Here is a 25,953-nt window from a genome sequence, read left to right as displayed (position 1 = left end):
AGGTTAGCATTTGGGCTCTATTGGCAAGACAGAAAAACACAGGCAAAAAAAAAAACACAGGAAAAAGATTTCATGCAGCCCTCCCTTCTGTCATCCTTATTCACAGGAATGGGAGCATTTCTCAAGCAATCTGACTACATTATAAGAAGCAGTGCTCACTTTTGTATGCCATCTCTGAGGATTGGTATCCACTTTTCATCAGTTGTGTAGCAGGCCTCCCGCCCACATACCCCATTTGAAAGAGAGGTGGCTCTTGCTATGCATCAGTACAACCGACGCTGGCCATCACATTACCAGCCCCTATATATGTCTGCCTAACATCTGTATTTCACAGCAATTCATTGTAAGAAAAGTGTTTGGAGATATTACTGGCAGTATATCGAATGAAAGGCTTTTATCATATGGATAACTGAAAGTTGAGCAACCTGATTAATATAAAACAGACATATAAAACTGAGAGAAAAGACCTGCAGTTAAAAAAAATACAATACAATGATTTCCATTCTGTTCCTACTAATCTCACTTGCCTTTGTGCTACTTCACTTCCTCTCCTCTACAACTTTGATTGTGTCAAGGTAATCCACATATTGAAAAAAATCAAACAGGGCAAATCTCGACTTTGCCCAAAAGTGTAAAATGGATGATAACAAATCAGCAGCCTATTTCACATCACTCATGATTTCCACTGAACTCACTCATTATAGCAACTGCCTTTCCAATGTACTTTTTGCAGCTATGTACAGATCTCTCTCTTCAGAGCTGAATAGCTGATACATCCTGTTTGCTACACAGCAACAATGACCAAGAGGTCTGTCTAACTGATGACTATGATAACAACCTGCATTTAATGTAGCACCTTAAAATTAGAAGAATCTCCCAAGGCTCTTTAAAGAGGCACAATCCAAAAGAAAAAAATGGAGCCGTACAGAAGGAGATATTAGGTGGGAACGACCAACGACTCTTTTTAAAAAGAAATTCATCGATGGGATGTGAGCGTCACTGGCAAGGCCAGCATTTGTTGCTCATCCCTAATTGCTCGAGAAGGTGGGGGTGAGTCGTTTAAAAATGTGTGCTTTAAACAGCGTGCTAAAGAAGAGGGAAGTGGTGAGATGGAAGAGTTTGTGGGGGCAGGTGGGTGGAAGCTGTTGGTCTGGAGGAGGTTAGAGGTAAGGAGGGGTAAGGCCACAAATGAAAATATGTTAAGCATGTTGAATGACTTGACCAAACAGCACTTTGTTGACTTTTCACCTAAGATTTCTAAAACTGCTGCTTTCGCTCAGAAGGTCGTTTTGCTTTGTCTACTCTTTGTCGGTATCTTTATATAGGGACACAGGGTGGAGGGTTACTGATATATTCAATAAACAAAAATCAACAGATGGATGCTGAAGAATTTTTAAAAACTTACTAAAATTACAACAGTTGGTGATTTTCATGGAGCTGCACCCACTCTGCTGCCGTAACTTTGCCAGAATTCTGGGAAGTGGGTTTCCGCAGCACTTCTGGTGAAATTCTGGCAGTGGAGCAGGAGCAGCTCTGAGCAAAAACCTGGACTACTGTAAACCATCCTTTCCAAATTCATGGAGTTCCAATCAAGGGTTTACATCCAAAGGGTCATAATCTGCCCTTTCGCTTGGCATGGGCTGATGAGTTGCCATTTCTAGCATTTTCTGTTTTTATTTTAGATTTTCAACATTTCAAGCTTTAAAAAAAAAATGTACATCTCTTTTGGATTGTTGGAAAACTGGTTTGCTAAACAATACCACTCGATTAAAAAAAAGCAACTGAAATTAAAATAAAAATCACATTCCAGACAGAATGTAAATTATGCTGGAGATGAGATCTGGTTTACGGGAGGACCGTTCTGCGGTAATCTTTATAGCAACAGCATTTAATCAATGACGTGGAAGAACGATGCAGCAAATAGTTCCAGAATGTAGAACCAATAGGAAGTGCTGATCAGTGCTACAATCTATTGAGACATCAAATTGACTGACAGACTGCTCTGGCACTTTCACATTAAATCAGGAGGTGTAGATTGCATGAGATTATTGCCTTTAGAACACAATGTGGTCTTAGAAACAGCAGAACTCTTTAACCTTCTCCCAAGCAGAAATTACATTTTTGTTTTACCTCAACAATAAAGCTCCAATTTAGCATGGGCCAGTGTAATCTGTAAAAGTAGTTCTGGAGTGCAGTCACAACGCACTGCTCCTCCCAGCAGTCACGGAGAATACCATGACAGGTTTGTGCTGCTACAGCATATAACATATAACCCCCAAACCTCATTTCATAAAACTGCGGGAAAATTCTTAAACTTATAGGGAGCCTTGCCTGTCCGACCTTCAGAAAGGATAGGAGTCGTTTCCAGTATGGCGCCCCTAACAGCAATATTAAAACCACCTCACGTGAAGAGGCAGTGAGGTGACTGAAGAAGTAAAAATGGTGAAAATACTATGATACTGAAATCCCCTTTCAGTGCTCCCAGACCCGGTGATACAGACAACCCCCCAATCTGACTAAAAGACTGCTAGACCCAGAGACTCCACCGGCCCCCCCACCCCCTAAGCCCCTTCCCAGTCAATGCCCCTTGACCAGAGGCTCTCCTCCAGTGATTGAGAAGTCAAATGTTCCTTGTAATACACCTTAGCCCAACTCATTGTGAGTACCACTACAGGAAATATGCCAGATAAAAATAAGGGACAAATGAGACTTGTACTGGTATATGGAGTACACAAGTGGTTGTCCTATCTTGAACCATATGGGACAATTATACACCATCAACCCACACAGATCCCACAGGCTCTGATTTTAGCCTACTCTCCTGAGAAGGTGAAAGGGACACTCACCAGAAACTAGTGGGATTCTTCGTTACATATGCTGACATCATCAGGGCCCAACTGGTATTTAACTGTGAGCCTCAGCAGGGAAACCATTGTGGCTTTGCCTTCAGGCCAATCTAGCAGGAAAAGGAATGAAGGCCAGAAAAGGCCCAAAACTGGACATTTCTTGTGAAATCAAGAAGCTCAGGAACTGCTCTCAGCCTCACAAGGGAAATTCAGGGCTCCCAGGCTCTGGGCTTCTCCCCCACTGCTCCCCTGATTATGAGGCCTGAGCTCCCTCCATTCCCCCCACCCTGAACCACCCAATTACTTACCCGAGTGCTGGGGACTGTTTCTTCAGAGACTGCCACCCAACAACACACTCCTGCCCACTGGCTAGCTGACTTCTCCCACTGATTTCAGATGGAAGCTGAATGAGGGAACATTAAAATTCCTGGGACTCGCATGCCAAGGTCGTGGCGGTTTAGACACCCGCTATGGTCCCGGCCCAACTGACTTCCACCCAGAGTTAAAATTGGAGCTAGCTACGCAGTCATCTAGATTAGTATGGCGATGTTTCTAACAGATGGAAGATGCAGGAGACTGAATGGAAAGCAAATTCACAGTACAGCAAAGTTGAGTTAGTGGAGATTTAATCTAACAATCACTTTTACAAAGGCTCGGTGTAATTTATTCCTTTAACACTTTCCATTTGATAACATTTACCTCAGCGAATTATTGACTGCATATCTGACCACACACAACAGACCACTGCAATGCTTCAGAGGCATTGTTCCTCCATACAGGGAGAAAAAAAATCAATGGCAGTGCAGGGTATCAGATTTGCTTCAGGCCTCCTTTACTTAACTGGTATTAATCCCCTTACATTTGTCTTTTTGTGATAAGAGTTATCAACTCCAGACTCTATTTCCTTCTGATTATGTGCTGCTGGCTGTGATTTATAGTCCGATGTCAGATAATCTGCTTGCGCTTCTACCCACAGCACTGTGCAATCACTTTACCCAGCAGTGCTACCTCTGATGCCGTGCTTACATTAAAGCAATGATACAAACTGCAGATTCAATTAAACCAGCCAACAGGATAAAAGCAAGCCAGGCACCAGAGTAGCAGCAGATGTTGGTCCAATTGGAACAGAGATATCCCCGATCCCGGTGCTTGCAGTTAGTTTGTGAAATGTTGTGCTATCGATTTTTGTCTGTGGTGAAAAAGGAAATGGTGGGGCAACTGAAAGATCCCAAAGGTCATGACTCAGGTGACCAAGGTATAGCAAATGTACTAAAATAATTTTTTTCCCCCTGTGCTCGTGGAGGATACCACAAATTTCCAAAGTATTAAAACAAAATAAAAATGCAAATAAAATAGACACCCGAGCCTTGCCTTTAAGCCAGGGATCAGAGGGGTTGACGGGTGAACCTGCTGTTTGCCCCATTAGTGGCATAAGGCCAGGGTATTTTAAACACCACCATCCCTTTGCCACCCACCCCCCCATCCCCCAATCCTGAGCGTCATTACAAAATCCTTGGGCTGATCCCTGCCCAAACCCAGCTGGGAAGATGTACAGGGTACCCGAGGAGACGGTTCACCTCATCAGTCAGGCAAGAAAGCTGTGAGGGAAGCAGGATGATCTGTTAGGGACTGCAATCATGGTGAATGCTGGGCCATGAAAGGCCCAAGGATTCCCTGTGGGGAGCCTGGAAAAGCACTCCTGCATTAAGTTCAGTTATCACCGGATTTTGAATACTTATGAGGAACTCGTCTGTCTGCAGTCAGACCCTCACAAACTTCCCGAAACCTGGGAGTTGGAGATTACAGTGGCGAGAGTGCGTACAAAGCAAGATGCTAAATTGTTTCTCTAGTCCACTGTAGATGCCTTTTAATCCAGGATCCATGACAGCATTTAAAGGCATGTGTTCACAATCCTGAACATTTTTATACAAAATATTTTAGTTTAGGCAAGCACAGCTCTTTCTGCCTGAAATAAATAGTACTTTAGACGCTATAACTGGCAACTTTGACATTGACGTTAACAGCTATCCATTTGCATTTTCACTTTATAAGCAACTATCTGCTTTATTGCACTCCTGACTTGTGCATTATAGGTATTGGGTAGTCAGGTGAGCCACTTGTCAGAGATTAACCAGCATCTGACCTACTCTAGTAGCCACAGCATTTGTATGTCTGGTCCAGTTGAGTTTCTGGTGGTGGGGGGGGGGGGGGCGGAGGGGGGTGGCAGGAATCCCCCTCTATTTTAACTCTCAGCACACCCCGTTCTTACCAGGCACGAGGAAAGGTTACAATTAATTCTCAGCGTCTTGCTCGTTACTAACCTCCCCAGGTTGGAGTTGGCGACAGAGCAATCGACAGTTTCTATACTCAACTCATATGATGTCCAGGCCACATCACCAAGTGCCTTAGAGTTGCTACCTCATTGCAGCACTCTCGAGGCAAGATAAGAACATAAGAAGTACAAGAAGGAGTAGTCCATGCAGCCATCGAGCCTGCTCCACCATTCAATAAGATCATGGCTGATCTACAACTACTCCACTTTCCTGCCATATTCCCAAATCCCTCAACTCACTTGGGGTCAAAAAACCCTGGAGAACCTCTGCTGATGATTTACCCAATAAATCCAAATTAATTGTGCAGCTTCCTTTTTCTGCCTGGTTCCAGAATATGTGTTAACAGAATATGGGGCAGAAGGAAGCCATCCAGCCTATTCAACCTACTTTCAACAAGCAATCCATTTAGTTCCACTTCCCAACTCTCTCCCAATATCCCTGCAATTTTTCCTCCTTCAGGTAATTATCCAATTACCTTCTGAAGACTACTATTGAATCAGTTTCCAGTATCCTATCAGGCAGTGTAACAAAGTTTTTCCTCATATTGTCTCTGGTTTCTTTTGCTAAGAACCTTAAACCTAAGCTCTCTGGTTATCAACTCTTCAGCCATCGGAATCAGTTTCTCTTTATTTACTCTATTTAGAGCCTTCACAATTTTAAACACCTTTATCAACTCTTCTCTTAGCTTTCTCTGCTCCAAGGAGAAAAACCCCAGCTTCTCCAATCTATCCACGAAGCTGTAATCACTCATACATCCTTGGAACCATTCTAGTAAATCTCTTCTCTACTTTCTCTAAAGCCTTTACGTCCTTCTGAAAGTCTGGTGCCCAGAATTGGATACAATACTCCAGCTCGGGCTGAGCTAGTGCAGGGCTCAGTACTGGGTCTCTTGCTCCCTTGCTGTAGATCAGTGATTTAGAATTGAATGTAGGGGGCATGATTAAGAAGTTTGCAGATGATACGAAAATTGGTCGTGTGGTTGATAGTGTGGAAATTGAAACTATATCATCGTTCCTTCATTGTCAATGGGCCAAGATCCTGGAACTCCCTTCCTAACAGGACTGTGGGGTGTACCTACACCCCAGGTACTGCAGCAGTTCAAGAAGGCAGCTCACCGCCACCTTCTCAAGGGCAATTAGGGATGGGCAACAAATGCTGGCCTAGCCAGCGACGCCCACATCCCCCAAATGAATGGAATAAAAAGCTGTAGACTGCAGGAAGATATCAATGGACTGGTCAGGTGGGCAGAAAAGTGGCAAATGGAATTCAATCCAGAGACGTCTGAGGTAATGCATTTGTGGAGGACAAACAAGACAAGGAATATACAATAAATGGTAGGATACTGAGAAGTGTAGAGGAACAGAGGGACCTTTGAGTGTATGTCCACAGATCCTTGGAGGTAGCAGGACTGTACGCAAGATGGTCAAGGTGGCACACAAGATACTTTTCTTTATTGGCCGAGGCTTAGAGTGTAAGAGCAGGGAGGTTATGTGAGAACTGTATAAAACACAAAATAGACAGCAGCTAGAGTACTGCACACAGGTCTGGTCCACTACATTACAGGAAAGATGTCATCACACTGAAGATGGAACAGAAGAGATTTACAAGGATGTTGCCAGGAATGGAGAATTTTAGTTATGAGGAAAGATTGAATAGATGGGGGTTGTTTTCTTTGGAATAGACCTCAGAATCCATGTGCTTTATTAACTACTTTATTAACCTGCCCTGCCACCTTCAAAGATTTGAGCACAAACCCCTAGGCTTCTCTCTTCTTGCACCTCCTTTAAAATTGTACCAATTAGCTTGTAACCTTCCTTGTCAAGTGCCTCTAGGGCTCAAGGCAATATTAATATCGTACATGAGGTTAGAGGACTATCGACATATTTTGTGTTATTTCATACTTGTGCAAAGAAAATTGGAAATATATCATTCATTAGCGCTGAGTCAAATACCTGCAACACCCCCTACCCAACAGCACTGTGGAAGCACCATCTCTATAAGGACTGCAGTGCTTCAAGGCAGCCTATCCCCACATTCTCAAAGGCAATGCCAGCTCTGCCAGAGATGCCCATATCCAGAGAATGATTTTTTTTTTTTATAAAAGGCCTGGAATTTCCTCAAAGCTGCTCCCAATCTGCTGCCTTTACTTCGCAGAAGTGCAAAGCAAACCCTGTTCATACACGTGAGCAATAGAGTGGAAACAGCTGCAAAGCCTTAAGTTTTAATAACACACATTTAAAAAAGGATATTGATCATAATTGTATTAAATAAACTGGGTTATATCAGGGGTAAGGACATATGAAATAGGAACAGGAGTAGGCCATTCGGCCCCTCAAGCATACTCCGTTATTCATTAAGATCATGGCTTTAACTTCATTTTCCAGTCTGCTGCACATAACCCTCGACTCCCTTGCAGATCAAAAATCTAACTCAGCCTTGAATATATTCAATAACTCAGCCTCCACTGCTCTCTCGGGAAGAGAATTCCAAAAGGTTAATGACCCTCAGAGAAGAAATTCCTCCTCATCTAGTCTTAAAAGAGAGACCCCTTAATTTGAAACTGTGCCGTCTTGTTCTAGATACTCCACGAATGGAAACATCCTCTCAGCATCTACCCTGTCAAGCCCCTTCAGAATCTTACATGTTTCAATAAGATCACCTCGTTTGGGTTCTGACAGGGTCACTCAGCACCTGACCTCGTTACAGCCTTGGTTCAAACATGGACAAAAGAGCTGAACTCAAGAGGTGAGGTGAGAGTGACTGCCCTTGACATCAAGGCAGCATTTGACCGAGTATGGCATCAAGGAGCCCTAGCAAAACTGAGGTCAATGGGAATCAGGGGGAAAACTCTCTGCCGGTTACAGTCATACCTAGCGCAAAGGAAGATGGCTGTGGTTGTTGGAGGTCAATCATTTGAGCTCCAGGACATCACTGCAGGTCTTCCTCAGGGTAGTGTCCTAGGCCCAACCATTTTCAGCTGCTTCATCAATGACCTTCCTTCAATCATAAGGTCAGAAGTGGGGATGTTCACTGATGATTGCACAATGTTCAGCACCATTCGCGACTCCTCAAATACTGAAGCAGTATGTGTAAAAATGCAGCAAGATCTGGGCAATATCCAGGCTTGGGCTGATGTGTGGCGCAAATGTTACTTGCCACTTAAGTGCCAGGCAATGACCATCTCCAACAAGAGAGAATCTAACCATCTCCCCTTGATGTTCAATGGCATTACAATCGCTGAATCCCCCAATATCAACGTCCTAGGGGCTACCATTGACCAGAAACTGAACTGGAGTAGCCATATAAATACCATGGCTACAAAAACAGGTCAGAGGCTAGGAATGCTGCGGCAAGTAACTGACCTCCTGACTCCCCAAAGCCTGTCCACCATCTACAAGGCACAAGTAAGGAGTGTGATTGAATACTCTCCACTTGCCTGGATGGGTGCAGCTCCAACAACACTCAAGAAGCTCGACACCATCCACAGCAACAATGCACCAAGGCTCCTTAGACAGCACCTTCCAAACTCGCGACCTCTACCAACTCGAAGGACAAGAGCAGCAGATGCATGGGAACATCACCACCTGCAAGTTCCCGTCCATGTCACACGCCATTCTGTCTTGGAACTATATCACCGTTCCTTCACCGTCGCTGGATCAAAATCCTGGAACTCCCTTCCTAACAGCACTGCGGGTGTACCTACCTCACATGGACTGCAGCGGTTCAAGAAGGCAGCTCACCACCACCTTCTCAAGGGCACTTAGGGATGGGCAACAAATGCTGGCCTGGCCAGTGACGTCCACATCCCATGAATGAATAAAAAAAAACATACCATTTGCCTTCCTAATTGCTTGCTGCACCTGCATGCCAGCTTTTAGTGATTCATGAACAAGGACACCCAGGTCCCTTTGGACATCAACACTTCCCAACCTCTCACCATTTAAGAAATACTCTTTTCATTCTTTTTTTTTCCTACCAAAGTGGATCACTTCACACTTATTCACAATATATTCCATCGGTCATGTATGTTCTTGCCCATTCACTTAGCCTGTCCAAAACCCCTGACAGCCTCTTTGCATCCTCCTCACAACTTACATTCCCACCTATTTTTGTGTCATCAGTAAATTTGGAAATATTACACTTGGTCCTCACATCCAAATCATTTATATATATTGTGAACAGCTGTGACCCAAGCACTGATCCTTGCACTACCCCACTAGTAACAACCTGCCATCCTGAGAATGACCCATTTATTCCTACTCTCTGCTTTCTGTGTTAACCAATTCTCAATCCATTGCAGTATATTACCCCCAATCCCATGTGCTCTAATTTTGTTCACTCACCTCCTGTGTGCGACCTCATCAAAACCCTTCTGAAAATCCAAATACACCCCATCCACTGGTTCTCCTTTAGCTATGCTAGAAGTAATGTCCTCAAAAAACTTCAACAGGTGTGTCAAACATGATTTCCCTTTCATAAATCTATGTTGACTCTTCCCAATCATATTTTCTAAATGTCCAATTTTCACATCATTTATAATAGATTCTAACATTTTCCCTACTAATGACGTCAAACTAACAGGTCTGTAGTTTTCAGTTTTCTCTCTTGCTCCCTTGTTAAATAATGGGGTTACATTTGCTACTTTCTAGTTAGACGAAACCTTTCCAGAATCTATAGAATTTTGAAAGATAACCACCAATGCATCCACTATCTCTATAGCCACCTCCTTCAATACTCTGGGATGCAGCTCATCTGGTCCAGGGGATTTATCAACCTTCAATCCAGTTAATTTTTGGAGTCCTACCTCTTTATTAATACTAATTTCTTTCAGTTCATTTTCACATCCTTTGGCTCCCTAGTATTTCTGGGAGATTTTCTGTATCTTTCTCCATGAAGACAGACACAAAGTAATTGGTTAGTTTCTCCATTTCCCTATTCTCCATTATAAATTCTCCTGTCTCTGGCTGTAATGGGCCCACATGTGTCTTTGCTAATCTTTTCCTTTTCACATACCTAAAGATGTTTTTACAGTCTGCCCTTTATGTTTCTCATTAGCTGCCATTCATATTCTCTTCTCCCTTTCTTTCTCAGTTTCTTGGCTATCCTTTGCTGGATTCTAAATTGCTCCCAATCCTCGTGTTTACCACTTTTTCTGGCAACCTTAAAAGCCAATTCCTTTGATCTTATGCAACCTTTAGACTTCTTTTGTTAGCCATGGTTGATTCAACTTTCCTGTTAGGATTTGTGTCTTACGAGGAATGTATATTTGTTGTAGACCATGTAATACTTCTTTAAATACTAGCCATTATCTGTCTACGGTCAAATCTTTCAGTGCATTTTCCCAATCCATCATAGCCAACTTGCCCCTCATACCGTCATGGTTTCCTTTGTTCAGATTTAAGATCCTAGTTTCATAATGAACTATATCACTTTCAAACTTAATATAAAATTCTCATATTACGGTCACTATTCCCCAAAGGCTCCTTTACAGCAAGGTCATTAATTAGCCCTTTCTCATTTCATAATACTACATCTAATACAACCCGATCCCTAGTTGGTTCTTCAACATACTACTCTAGAAACCCATCTCTCACACGCTCCAAGAATTCATCCTCCACAGCATTAGTGCTGATTAGGTTTACCCAGTTTATATGTAAATTGAAATCACCCATTATTATTGTACATGTTACATGCACCTCCAATTTCCTAATTTATACTATGTCCAACATTACCACTACTGTTTGATGGGAGTTGTTTATAGGCCAATGTTTGCTGCCCCTTGCTTTTTCTTAGCTCTACTCAAATTGATTCTACATCTTGCTCCTACGATCCAAGATCCTCCCTCACTAATGTACTGATCTCATCCCTTATTAACAGCGCCACCCCACCTCCTTTTCCTTTTTGCCTATACTTCCGAAATGACAAATATCCTTAAATAGCTGCATGCTAACTTTTTGTGATTCAAGTACGAGGTTACCCACATGCCTCAGTACTGCAGCATTCTGCAGTCTCTCTGCATGTAAATGATATTCTGCTTTTCCTGCCAAAGTGAACAACCTCACATTTTCCCACATTATACTCCATCTGCTAAATTTTTGCCCACTCATTTAACCAATTTATATCCCTTTGCAGACATGGTGTCCTCCTCACAAAGAGCCTTTCCCTTCATGGGCCACAGAGCTACATAACATGGAGCCTCAAGCCACGCATGAAGTTTAAATCAAATTAATTAGTATACACCTTAAACTGTGGACACAATGACAAACAGTATTTGGTGCTTTAAACTAAGATTCAATGACTCAAAGCAGACTCCTTCCCAACCTCCAGGCTCAGCAATTGCAAACAGAACAAATCAGCAAATAAGTAGTAAGTCCAAATATCAATTGGGGCTAAATGTGCCCCAAAGCTGGACACCCCTGGGTTACTTAGACAGCAATAAGATAGGAAAAATATTTTCACTTGTAAGATGAGGAGGATTCTCTCATCCCTGTTTCACTTGTACAAGAGTTCAAACTGTATTTCTTTCATTCTATTAACAGCTGATCCCACAGCAATTCCTGCTTCTCTTCATCAACCTTTACCTTCCAATTGCATTCCCAAGAGTCTCTGGCAATTTCCTTTATATAGGTTAACGGCTATTTTGTAAATTAAAGTTAGAATCTGAAACTTATTAAAAAAAATTTTTTTTAATGTTTTCTGTTTGTATTTACATAGGTAGGAACAGGGAGGAGGTCCTGCTGAAGGTGTATCAGGAGTTGGGCTCTAAATTGAAAAGCAGGACCTCAAGGGTAATAATCTCTGGATTACTGCCTAAACCATGTGCAAATTATCATAGGAGCAGACAAATCAGGAGAATTAACACGTGGCTAAAGGGCTGGGTGTGGGAAAGAGGGGTTTCTTTTCATGGGACACTGGCACCAGCTCTGGGACAGGAAGGAGCTGTACCAAAGGGATGGGTTCCACCTGGACAGGGATGGGACCCGTGTGCTAGCGGAAAGGGTAAAATAGTGAGGTGACAAAGGCTTTAAAACTAGTAAGATGGTTGGGAGGGGGGGGGGGGGGGGGGGGTGGAAGTGATCTACAAGAAAGCTAAGCAGCCTAAATGTAAACAAGCCAGGTAAAGAGAGCATAGAAAATAATAATGTACGGGAGGACATTGATGGGAAGGGAATAAATTGAGTTCTAAAACAAGAGTCTAAAACGATAGTTAAACATAAAGTGAGAGGAAATCCTATTAAAAATGAGTTAAACTGTACAGCAATGCACAGTGACAGTAATAAAACAGGGGAGCTGGAGGCAATCATGCTTTGGGAGGAACCAGACATAGCAGGGATTACTGAGACATGGCTAAGTCAGGACTGGGAATTAAACATTGCAGGGTATAACATATGTAGAAAAGATAGAGATGGAAAAAAAGGGGAGGTGGAGTAGTGGCACTTATTAGGAATGACATAATGGTGGTAGAAAAAAGGGACGCAGCTATCAGCAAGAAAGAAGGAGAATCCATATGGGTAGAGATTTTAAAAAGGATCAATCACACTGATAGGTGTAGTCTACAGACCACCTAATAGTGGAAAGGAGATGGTAAAAGAAATAAGAGACAAATTGGGGAATTGAGTAAAAACCATAGAATAATCATCATGGGGGTTTTCAACTACCCCGATATTAATTGGACAGAAGAGGTAAAGGGGATAAGGGAATGGAGTTCCTACAATGTGTACTGGACTCCTTTCTAACCCAATATGTGAAAAGCCCAACAAGATTCGCTATTGGATCTAGTAATTGGGACTGAATCAGAGCAGATAAGAGAAGTAAAAGTAGGGGAACATCTAGGCAATAGTGACCATGATATAATAGGTTTTAAAATAATAATAGAAAAGGACACAAGTATGACAATAACCAGGTGAACAGATTAGAGAAAAGCTGATTGAGGAGCTGCGAATCGAACTTTGGAAAATAAAATTGGCAATATTGGCAAACAATGATGTAGCATAATAATGGGAAACATTTACAATAGTGTTCAATAGAGTGCAGGAAATATATATTCTGCTAAAAAGGAAAGAAAAAGCTAAACACGAATGAGATTCCATGGATGAATAAAGCTATAAAAGGAACAATTGAGGGTAAGGAAGGAGCCATACATTAAATACATAAAGCAGAGGAGTGCATAATAAGAGAATACAAAGAGATTAAGAGAGAAGTCAAAAAAACAATTAGCAAAGAAAAGAGGAGCTATGAAATTAAATTAACACGAAACACAAAACAAATTAGTAAAATATTTTACAGGCACATTAATATAAAAAAAAAGGTTGGTCTGGGAATAAGGCCATTGAGATATAGACAGAATAATACAACAGGTAACGATAGACAGGTAATAGAAATATTAAATAATTGTGCCGCTTAGATATTTACGAGGAAGATAGAACAGGTGGATATGACATTGGATGAACAATAAAATAAGGGCATTAAAAATAAAAAAGGGGATATATTAGATAAACTAATCAAACTCAGAGGATAAAACCCCTGGTCCAGATGGATTGCATCCACGGATTTTAAAAGAATCTGAGGAAGAGATAGCAGAGGCAGTATTTCACATATTTAATAATTCATTAGAAAAATGTGTCATGCCAAGGTCTGTTGGATAGCTAATGTAATAACTATATTTAAGAAGAGGGGATCCCCATGACCAGGGTATTACAGACCAGTCAGTTTAACATCGGTGGTCGGAAAAATAATGGAGATAATAGAACATCTAGAAATAAAAAATATAACAAATAGACAGCATGGATTTCAAAAGGGAAACTCTTGCTTGACCAACCTTATTGAATTTTTTGAGGAAGTGACGGGGAGAGATGGTAATGCAGTCTTTCTTTCTTTCTTTGGCCTCCTTATCTCGAGAGACAATGGGTAAGCGCCTGGAGGTGGTCAGTGGTGTGTGGAGCAGTGCCTGGAGTGGCTATAAAGGCCAATTCTAGAGTGACAGGCTCTTCCACAGGTGCGGCAGAAAAATTTGTTTGTTGGGGCTGTTACACAGTTGGCTCTCCCCTTGCGCCTCTGTCTTTTTTCCTGCCAACTGCTAAGTCTCTTCGACTCGCCACACTTTAGCCCCGCCTTTATGGCTGCCCGCCAGCTCTGGCGAACGCTGGCAACTGACTCCCACGACTTGTGATCAATGTCACAGGACTTCATGTCGCATTTGCAGACGTCTTTAAAGCGGAGACATGGACGGCCGGTGGGTCTGATACCAGTGGCGAGCTCGCTGTACAATGTGTCTTTGGGGATCCTGCCATCTTCCATGCGGCTCACATGGCCAAGCCATCTCAAGCGCCGCTGACTCAGTAGTGTGTATAAGCTGGGGATGTTGGCCGCCTCGAGGACTTCTGTGTTGGAGATACGGTCCTGCAACCTGATGCCAAGGATTCTCCGGAGGCAGCGAAGATGGAATGAATTGAGACGTCGCTCTTGGCTGACATACGTTGTCCAGGCCTTGCTGCCATAGAGCAAGGTACTGAGGACATAGGCTTGATACACTTGGACTTTTGTGTTCCGTGTCAGTGCGCAATTTTCCCACACTCTCTTGGCCAGTCTGGATATAGCAGTGGAAGCCTTTCCCATGCGCTTGTTGATTTCTGCATCTAGAGACAGGTTACTGGTAATAGTTGAGCCTAAGTAGGTGAACTCTTGAACCACTTCCAGAGCGTGATCGCCAATATTGATGGATGGAGCATTTCTGACGTCCTGCCCCATGATGTTCGTTTTCTTGAGGCTGATGGTTAGGCCAAATTCATTGCAGGCAGCCGCAAACCTGTCGATGAGACTCTGCAGACACTTATCAATGTGAGATGTTAAAGCAGCATCGTCAGCAAAGAGGAGTTCTCTGATGAGGACTTTCCGTACTTTGGACTTCGCTCTTAGACGGGCAAGGTTGAACAACCTGCCCCCTGATCTTGTGTGGAGGAAAGTTCCTTCTTCTGAAGACTTGAACGCATGCGAGAGCAGCAGGGAGAAGAAAATCCCGAAAAGTGTGGGTGCGAGAACACAGCCCTGTTTCACGCCACTCAGGATAGGAAAGGGGTCTCTTGAGGTGCCGCTATGTTGAATTGTGCCTTTCATATTGTCATGGAATGAGGTGCTGGTACTTAGTAGCTTTGGTGGACATCCAATCTTTTCTAGTAGTCTGAAGAGACCACGTCTACTGACGAGGTCAAAGGCTTTGGTGAGATCAATGAAAGCAATGTAGAGGGGCATCTGTTGTTCACGGCATTTCTCCTGTATCTGACGAAGGGAGAACAGCATGTCAATGGTAGATCTCTCTGCACGAAAGCCACACTGTGCCTCAGGGTAGACACGCTCAGCCAGCTTCTGGAGCCTGTTTAAAGCGACTCGAGCAAAGACTTTCCCCACTATGCTGAGCAGGGAGATTCCACGGTAGTTGTTGCAGTCACCGCGGTCACCTTTGTTTTTATAGAGGGTGATGATATTGGCATCGCGCATGTCCCGAGATACTGCTCCCTCGTCCCAGCACAGGCATAGCAGTTCATGTAGTGCTGAGAGTATAGCAGGCTTGGCACTCTTGATTATTTCAGGGGTAATGCTGTCCTTCCCAGGGGCTTTTCCGCTGGCGAGAGAATCAATGGCATCACTGAGTTCCGATTTGGTTGGCTGTTCGTCCAGCTCATCTATGACTGGCAGAGACTGGGCTGCATTGAGGGCAGTCTCAGTGACAACATTCTCCCTGGAGTACAGTTCTAGGTAGTGCTCCACCCAGCGGTCCATTTGCTTGTGTTGGTCAGTGATTATGTCCCCTGATTTAGATTTGAGGGGGGCAATCTTCATGATGGTTGGCCCAAAAGCTCTCTTAATGCCATCATACATTCATCTGATGTTTCCGGTGTCTGAAGCCAGCTGAATATGACTGCATAGGTGTTGCCAGTAGTCATTTGCGCAGCGCCTGACTGTTCTTTGTGCAGTACTTCTGGCTGCTTTAAGTGCTGCCGATGTTAACTCGCTGGGGGCTTTCTTGTAGTTCAACAGTGCAATGCGCTTAGCGGCTATGACAGGTTCCAGCTCTTCAATATGAGATTGAAACCAGTCTGCATTCCTCTTCGCACGTTTGCCGTAGGTGGTCAAAGCTGACTCATAGATGGCGTCTCTGATGTAGGCCCACTTGGTCTCAGCATCCCCTGTGGGAGTGTTTTGAAGGGCTGTTACAAGTGAATTTAGACATTTTTGTAACAGCTGTGGGTGAGAAATTCTGCTCGTGTTGATGCGCGGGCGGCCCTTCTGCTTGGAATGATGCAACTTCTTTGGTCTGAGTCTAACCTTGCTGCACACCAGGGAGTGGTCGGTGTGGCAGTCCGCACTGTGGAAGCTGCGTGTGATTTGAACACTGTTTAAGGAGGCTCGCCTTGTGACGACGAGGTCTAGCTGGTGCCAATGACGCGATCTTGGGTGCCTCCATGAAACCTGGTGACAGGGTTTAGTGTGAAAGAACGAGTTGGTGATGCAGAGGTTATAATAGGTACACAACTCAAGCAGTCTCTGCCCATTCTCATTCATCCTTCCAACACCATCGCGCCCAAGGCAGGAGGGCCATGAGTCATGGTCGGCCCCAACCCTGGCATTAAAGTCCCCCAGCAGGAACAGGTGTTCGGTGTTGGGGATGCTGCTAATGATATTATGGAGTTGCTCGTAGAACTGGTCTTTAGCTTCAGGTGAGGAGCAGAGTGTTGGAGCATAGATGCTGAGTAGGTGTACTGGACCAGAGGTGGTGAGCAGTCGGATGGACGGTATGCGTTCCGAGCCATTTGAGGGAGGCTCTATCATGCTAAGCAAGGAGTTTCTGATGGCGAAGCCCACTCCATGCTGTCTTGGTTCTTCAGGATCCCTGCCCTGCCCTACTCTCTCAGTAATGCAGTAGATATGAATTATCTAGATTTTGAAAAGGCCTCCAATAAGGTGCCCTCTAACAGACCATAAATAAGGTGCCCTGACTCCGCATTCTCTGACAAGTGGCAGAATGGATGGCTAGCTGGCTTCAAGATGGAAAGCACAGTGTAAGGGGTAGCTATTCATTGGCAGAGGGTGGGTAGTGGTGTTCCACAAGAATTGGTGTTGGGGCCACTGCGGTTCATAATTTAAATTCAATGATTTGAACTTTGGAATCAAAAAGAGTTTCTAAATTTGCAGGTGACAGGGGGAAAATAGTCAAAAGTGAGGAGGATTGCAACAAATTATAGTAGAATAAACTTGCAGAACTGGCAAATGAAGTTTAACATAGATAAATGTGAGGTAGTACATTTTATAGTAAGAATAGTGAGTCTAGGTGGGGTAGAAGAACAAAGAGATCTCACAGTAGAAATACACAAATCACAAACAGTTCGCAAGGCCATTAAAGAAAATGCAAACCAAGCATTAGGGTTTATTTCTAGGAGGAACAGAATTGAAAAGTAGAGAAGTTATGCTAAACCGGTATCGAACCTCAGTTAGACCACACTAGAGTACTTACTGCATGCAGTTCTGATGGCCATATTATAGAAAGAATACAGAGGCACTGGAGAGGGTGCAGAGAAGATTTAGTTTAGTTTAGTTTAGAGATACAGCACTGAAACAGGCCCTTCAGCACACAGAGTCTGTGCCGACCATCAACCACCCATTTATACTAATCCTACACTAATCCCATATTCCTACCACATCCCCACCTGTCCCTATATTTCCCTACCACCTACCTATACTAGGGGCAATTGCAAATGGCCAATTTACCTATCAACCTGCAAGTCTTTGGCATGTGGGAGGAAATCGGAGCACCCGGAGGAAACCCACACAGACACAGGGAGCACTTGCAAACTCCACACAGGCAGTACCCAGAATTGAACCCGGGTCGCTGGAGCTGTGAGGCTGCGGTGCTAACCACTGCGCCACTTTACAAGGATGATACTAGAAATGCATGGGTATACATATCAAGAACAGAGGAACAGGCTGGGTCTCTTTTCTCTTGAAAGGCGGCAGCTGAGTGATGACCTAATAGAGGTCTTTAAAATTAGTCATAGAGAGATACAGCACTGAAACAGGCCCTTCGGCTCACAGAGTCTGTGCCAACCAACAACCACCCATTTATACTAATCCTACATTAATCCCATATTCCCTACCACATCCCCACCATTCTCCTACCTACACTAGGGGCAATTTACAATGGCCAATTTACCTATCAACCTGCAAGTCTTTGGTTGTGGGAGGAAACTGGAGCACCCGGTGGAAACCCACGCGGTCACAGGGAGAACTTGCAAACTCCGCACAGGCAGTACCCAGAACCGAACCCGGGTCGCTGGAGCTGCGAGGCTGCGGTGCTAGCCACTGTGCCGCTTCCAAAATTATGGAAGGTTTTGATAGAGTGGATCGAGAGAATGTTTCCACTGGTGGGGAAGCACATAACTAGAGGCCATCAATACAAGATAATCAGCAAGAAATCCAATAGGGAATTCAGAAGAAATTTCTTTATCCAGAGGAGTGGTAAGAATGTGGAACTTGCTACTACGAGGAATGGTTGAAGCCAATAACATAGATGCATTCAAGGGAAGGCTAGAAAAGCCTATGAGGGAGAAGGGAATAGGGGGTTACATGGATAGATTTAGATGAGGAAAGACAGGAGGAAGCTCAAGTGGAACATAAATGCAGGCATAGACTGGTTGGGCCGAATGGCCTGTTTCGGTGCTCTATAACTGATGTAATCTTGAAAACCAAAATGCCGGAGGAAATGCACAGTAAAGCTTAGAAGTTCTACACACTAAAACTGATTTAGCACTACAGAAGACGACAAGGCATGTCACTCATTTGTTTTAAAACGCTCATTCTTATTTTCAAACCCCTCCATGGCCTCGTCCTTCCCATCTCTAATATCCTCCAAACCTAAAAGACTCAGATCTTTTGCTCCTCTAATTCTGGCCTCTTGAGCATCCCCGATTTTAAATCGCTCCACCAATGACAGCTGTGCTTTTAGCTCCGTAGGCCCTAAGCTCTGGAATTCCTTTCCTAAACCGATCCTCTCTCTCTCTCTTCCTTTAAGATTCTCCTTAGAACCTACCTCTTTGACCAATTTTTTTTGGTCACCTGTCCTAACAGTTCCTATGTGGCACGTGTCAAATTTTGCTCGATAACATTCCTGTGAAGCAGCGTGGGAAGCTTTGCTAGGTTGAAGGTGCTACATAAATACAAGTTGTTGTTGTTTGTTGCACAAATAAACAACTCCTAAGTTGGTAATGTGGTAGTTTCCAATTTCTTCACCATTTGAATGATCAGCAGCACATGCCTAGGTGTCTTGTACAGGTCATGCTGTCTTACCCATTATATGTTGAACACTTGACTTTCAAATGTCAAAATGCTGATGGTATAGTTATTAAATAGTCAATGATTTCAGTATTAAAAAGGACAGTTTTAGTTTTGAGCCATCCAGAGAGACAATTGTACAACACTGCCCCATACCTGCAATTGGTGGGCCAGCTGTCATTGGAATGGACATCAACCCGAGAAGGAATCCTATAGCCTGAGATACATTCTCTGAACCCACGAGCTCAAAGGCAATGGGGGCCATGATTGAAATGAAACATCCGTCAAATAAACCCATGAAAAGGCAGACAGCAATAAGACCGCCAAAGACTCGGCACAGTGGAATCATCATGGACATCAGGCCGATGACAAAGAATGAGGCCACCTAAAATGAGAAAAAAAATCCTCGTCACCTGCTGCTCTTAGTTACGTGAAGAAAAGTATAAATGTTAATCAATTTTATTCTCGAATAGCATTCAGAATATAGTACAACGGAGGTAGCATTTGCCTATGTAATAAGATGAGCCAATTATATCATATTCTGGACATCAGTGCGGTATGGTATTATGCACGATACTGCACCAATGTGAAGTATTAAATGTCCCACTACTAAATGGTGCAGAGCTGTCTCTTTAAAACGTAGTGAAGTACTCAGGTGGTCTAATGTGCCACTTTAGCAGAACTATCCCAAAGTTCAGAGTTCAGCGAGGGGAACTGTGTGCATATAATAGAATTCTGCTTTGGGCAATCTCTAGACTATTGTAAGCAATGGAAACTATAGTCAAGAGTGCAGGACTATGTGGAGCTCCCAGTGACAGTGCTACCTCTCCAGGTTATGTTAATAATCCATAACGGAATCGAGGGATATGGGGATAGGGCTGGAAAGTGAAGTTGAAGTTATCAACAATGATCCTACTGAATGGCAGAGCAGGCTGGAGGAGCCATATCGCCTACTCCTGCTCCTATTGCTTATGCAGTTACTGCTGTCTACTGATAACACTCTCAGAAATCAGAACATGTTTTGATGAAATATAACTGGTACACTAATAATGTATCTTAAACAAAAACAAGAAATGCTGGATTCACTCAGCAGGTCTGGCAGCATCTGTGGAAAGAGAAGCAGAGTTAACGTTTCGGGTCAGTGACCCTTCTTCGGAACTGAAGAAGGGTCACTGACCCGAAACGTTAACTCTGCTTCTCTTTCCACAGATGCTGCCAGACCTGCTGAGTGAATCCAGCATTTCTTGTTTTTGTTTCAGATTTCCAGCATCCGCAGTATTTTGCTTTTATAATAATGTATCTTAGTTTGTGCCACTGAAAGAAGTGAGCGAGAAATTTTTTTTAAAGTCACCTTTCATTTCTGTACCCGGATCAGACTGATGGGGTAATGCTCTCCTCTCTCTCTACGCTGTGAGAAAATAGCTTGAGCAATTTCAAAACGAATCCTCAACACAAAACTGTTCACATTTTGAAACCCTCAGTCAACAGCACAGGGTTATCTGGAACCGAGTGGGAAGAATCCGAGGCCTGGTGACAGGTTCTGTTACTGAGCCAGAGATGACTGGTCAGCCAATAACAATGCCATGAATTACAGTGGGCATACCTAGTTCAAGTATTAGATTACCGAGTCTGCCAAAGAGCGTAGACTTGGTTCCAAGGTTCCTTCGACAGTCTGTCACCCTGGACCACACAAAGCAAATACCCAGGAGAAGAGTCACGAGTTGTCCATTAAATAAATGATAATAAAGTACCCGGAGCTCCCCATGGACAGGATAAGACCACCATAAGATGTGTGAGTACATTACCAGCATCCTGCTGACCATATCACCCTACTGGCCACAGTATGGACAAACACTATATCCCACTGAACTATGTAACTATGTTCCACCAGTTGGAGGTGTGGTACTTCAGCAGGAGTTGATTACCTCAAGCATGGCAGGCACCAAGTCCTGCATAAATGGGCACAAGATCTCATCCCCACATTCTAGGTAACACCTTCCAGCATCTGCCATCCCAAGACTCAGTGCTTCCTCATTGCCTGTACAGGACAGAGCACAGCCTGCACTGTCTTGATGTGCTAGATGTCCAAGTCTATTATTGTACAATTGTTTTACTCATCAGCAACAGCCTACTGTTAGCTTTGGCTAAAAGGGTTGCTCATGGTGAAGTTGACTCCCTCTGCTGCCACCACCACCTCCTCTCAGGTTAGAATGGTAAAGGCCTGATTCCCACCCCCCCCCACCCCCGACCCCAACCCCCTCTCTCTGCAGCCTCCTGCCCCTTGTAAGGTAGATTTGTGTCACCTGAAGGAAAACTTTATTCGAACCAGGTAAATAGTCCGCGACCCTGCCAAAGATCAATCGCCCAATCCCTGATGAGATCCCAATGCACATCAGAAGAACCTCTTCATTTGTCGATTCAAACGTTTCTTCCACATACTTCATCTGTTGAGAGAGAAAGAAACAAAAATCAGAGGTGATTACGGCCTTTAAACATAGAAGTTACAATCACAGTATTAGTGAACAAATGTTTCCTCTGCCTGTTTTTTTTTAAATGGTGAAGCTAACTCTAATTGTAATTGGGTCAACACCTCTGTTTAAACTGCAGAGGTTTGCGATGCAAATACATTAAGCCTGCACAACCCCATATAGTATCAAAGAACAATTGCTAGGCTATGAAGAAAGAACTTGCATTTTTATAGAACCTTTCATGACCACACAGCCAATGAATTACTTTTGAAGTCCATTCCCTGGTTTGTAGGTGAATGCGACAGCTAATTTGCCCACAGCAAGGTCTCACAAGAAGCAATCAGGCAAGTGGCCAGTTAAATAAAAGCAAAATACTGCAGATGCTGAAAATCTGAAATAAAAACAAGAAATGCTGGAAATACTCAGCAGGTCTGGCAGCATCTGTGGAGAGAGAAGCAGAGTTAACGTTTCAGGTCAGTGACCCTTCATCAGAACTGGCAGAGTGGCCAGTTAGTTTGTTTTTGCTGGTGTTGGCCGAGTGATGAACATCAGGATCTTTTTCATTCACCTAAGCAGATAGCTGCAGCTCGGCTTAGTATCTCATCTGAAAGATGGTTCCTCAGTAATGCACTGAAATGGCACCCCAGAACGTACGGTCAATTTTGACTCCTGATGGGAGCTGTGTGGGCTGAGGCTGAGGTGGACAGAGAACAGTCCAGGCCTCCTTATTTGCATAGGCCCCAACAGTCACCCACTCAAACCTAGTGACTTGTGGCAGTTCACCAGCAGCTGGGCGCAAGATCACAGATGGCAGGTTTCTCCTAATAGAAATCCAAAGAAACTGTCCCCGGCATTCACACAAGAAGTTGGGGGAGGGGGGTGCTTGTGGTCAGGGAAGGAAACCCTGGGGCAGGAGAGGCCGAGTATTTCCTTGTGGGGCCTGACGGAACATTCCTGCTCCTCCTGGCCCTCAAGAAAAGTGAAAAGGAAATAAACTTCTCCCGGCCCCAGCTCCTCTTACCACCAAATATGCAACTGGAAGAACAGGCCTCTGGTTAAAATGGCTGTCAGGCCCTGGTGACATCAGAGCCTGATCCACACATTAAAAAAAATGGTCGGCACAGACTCGCTGGGCCGAAGGGCCTGTTTCAGTGCTGTATCTGTATATATGTATATATAAAAACATTGCTGCCTTCTGGCAGGTGTGCCTCTCGCTTGGTCAGAAGGGAGGTGGTTAGGAATGCAAATTATTGCATGACAGTGGGATTAGTATGGGTTAAGTGCCACTGGGTATTTTAACAGCCTGCCTGCCTGGGAAAGTGGAATTGAATTTGATGTTTGTGTTCACATCCTGGACTGATGCTTGAACCCACACTTTCTACCTCAATGGGGAACTCAGGATCGGGGCAGCACAGACAAGGCTGCTTTTATTGTTCCTTCCCCAATTGAAGGTATTGGTGATGGTGCTCGATAGGGAATTTCAGGATACTGACTCAGCGACGATGAACAAATGGCGATAAATATCTAAGTTAGGATGATGTGCAGTTCGGATGGGATGGTATTCGATGACACCTGCTCACATCCTTCTCGACGGTGGAGGTCAGAGAAGTGTCGTTAACCTTGGTGTGTTGCTGCACTACAGCCTGTATATATATTGCATCCATGGTCAGTCTAAGTCATTTATGGCACAGAAAGAGGCCATTCAGCCCATCGAGAACATGCCAGCTCTCCACGGAACTTTGCAGTCAGTCCCACTCCCGGCTTAATTGCCTGAGCCCTGCAAGTCTATTTCCTTCAAGTGGCCATCCAACTTCCTCTTGAAGTAACTGATTGTTTCCGCATCCACCATCCTTGTGGGCAGCGAGTTCCAGGTCATTACCACCTGTTGTATAAAGAAGTGCTTCCTCACATTCCTCCTGCATCTTTTGCCCAAAATCTTCAATCTGTGTCCCCTAGAGCTTGTACCATTTGTTAATGGGAATAGTTTTTCCTTGTCTAACTTATCTAAGCCTGTCATAATCTTGTACACTTCTATTTAATTTTCCCCTCAATCTCCTTTGTTCTAAGGAGAAGAAACTCAGCTTTTCCAAACTAACCTCCAACCCTGGAACCATTCTGGTAAATCACCTCTACACTCTCTCAAGGACCCTCACACCCTTCTGAAAGTGTGACGACCAGAAAGAACTGGACACAATACTCTAGTTGGGGCCTAACCAGAGCTTTTTTTTTTAAAATATGCTCATGAGGATGTGGGTGTCGCTGGCTAGGCCAGCATTTATTGCCCAACCCTAATTGCTCTGGAGAAGGTGCAGTCCTTGGGGTATAGGTATACCCACAATGCTATTAGGAAGGGAGTTCCAGGATTTTGACCCAGTGACAGTGAAGGAACGGCGATATAGTTCCAAGTCAGGATGGTATGTGGCTTGCATGGGAACTTGCAGGTGGTGGTGTTCCCATGCATCTGCTGTCCTTGTCTTCTAGTTGGTACAGGTCATGGGTTTGGAAGGCGCTGCCTTGATGAGTTGCTGCAGTGCATCTTGTAGATGGTGCACACTGCTGTCACTGTGCGTCGGTGGTGGAGGGAGTGAATGTTTGTAGATGGGGTGACAATCAAGCGGGCTGCTTTGTCCTGGATAGTGTCAAGCTCCTTGAGTGTTGTTGGAGCTGCACCCATCCAGGCAAGCAGTGCGTATCCCATCATACTCCTGACTTGTGCCTTGTAGATGGTGGACAGGCATTGAGAAGACAGGAGGAGAGTTACTTGATGCAGGATTCCTAGCCTCTGACCTGTTCTTGCAGCCATGGTATTTATATGGCTACTCCAGTTCAGTTTCTGGTTAACGATAATCCCCAGAATGTTGATCGTGGGGCATTCAGCAATCGCAATGCCATAGAACCTCAAGGGGAGATGGTTCGATTCTCTCTTGTTGGAGATGGTTATTGCCTGACACTTGTGTGCACTTGCCACTTATCAGGCCAAACCTGGGTATTGTCCAGGTCTTGCTGCATCTGTACACAGGCTGTTTCAGTATCTGAGGAGTTGTGAATGGTGAACATTGTGCAATCATCAGCGAACAAACCACTCCCGACCTTATGATGGAGGGAAGGTCATTGAAGCAGCTGAAGATGGCTGGGCCTAGGACACTACCCTGAAGAACTCCTACAGTGATATCCTGGGACTCAGGTGATTGACCGCCAACAACCACAACCATCTTCCTTTGTGCTAGGTATGACTCCAACCAGTGAAGAGTTTTTCTCCCTGAATCCCATCGACTCCAGTTTTGCTAGGGCTCTTTAACGCCATATTCGATCAAATACTGCCTTGTTCTCAAGGGCAGTCACTCTCACCTCACCTTCATCAAGGTTCAGCATAGCTTCTCTGCTTTTGTACTCAATGCCTCTATTTATGAAACCCAAGATCCCATATACTTTACTCGCCACATTCTCAATCAGTCCTGCTACACTCGAAGATCAATGCGCATGCACCCGCAGGTCCCTCTGTTCCTACACACTCTTTAGATCTGTGCCATTAAGTATACATTGCCTCACCCTATTCCTTCTGCCAAAATGCATCATCTCATACTTGCCAGTATTAAATTCCATCTACCACCTGTCTGCCCACTCTGCTAGTCTATGTCCTGTTGTAGGCGGTTCATAACATCCTTACTGTTTGCCACAATGGTGGTTTACTAAAGATCTAGAGGAGATAGCTGGGCTTTCTCTTATTCGAGATGGTTGTTGCCTGGAACTTATGTGGTGTGACTGTTACCTACCATAGAGTTATACAGCACAGAAACAGGCCCTTCGGCCCATCGTGTCTGTACCACTTGTCTGTCTAAGCTATGTTGTGGGCTGGCAAGGACTGCTTCATTGTAGGAGGAGTTGTAAATGGAGCTGAGGACTGTGGAATTGTCAGCGAACAGCCCCACTCCTGCCCTTATGATGGAGAGGAGGTAATTGATGAATCAGTTGGGCTAAAGATAC

The 25,953-nt window shown here is 44.1% G+C and overlaps 1 protein-coding gene across 1 annotated transcript in view; it reads right to left on the bottom strand.

Annotated features, from left to right (window-relative positions):
* slc16a10 (solute carrier family 16 member 10) overlaps nucleotides 1-25,953 on the bottom strand; it is a 162,122-nt gene that overhangs the window by 11,767 nt on the left and 124,402 nt on the right. Inside the window, exons 4-5 of the mRNA XM_068027338.1 lie at nucleotides 21,805-21,945; nucleotides 19,658-19,886 (exon numbers count right to left, since the gene is read on the bottom strand). Of these exons, the coding sequence (XP_067883439.1) occupies nucleotides 19,658-19,886; nucleotides 21,805-21,945 (370 nt within the window). The remainder of the gene's footprint in view (nucleotides 1-19,657; nucleotides 19,887-21,804; nucleotides 21,946-25,953) is intronic.

This window comes from Heterodontus francisci, chromosome 3, assembly GCF_036365525.1.
Source record: "Heterodontus francisci isolate sHetFra1 chromosome 3, sHetFra1.hap1, whole genome shotgun sequence".
Classification (NCBI taxonomy): Eukaryota; Metazoa; Chordata; class Chondrichthyes; order Heterodontiformes; family Heterodontidae; genus Heterodontus; species Heterodontus francisci.
Note: the sequence above shows the minus strand (reverse complement) of the source record. Positions and strands in the feature narration are given on the sequence as shown.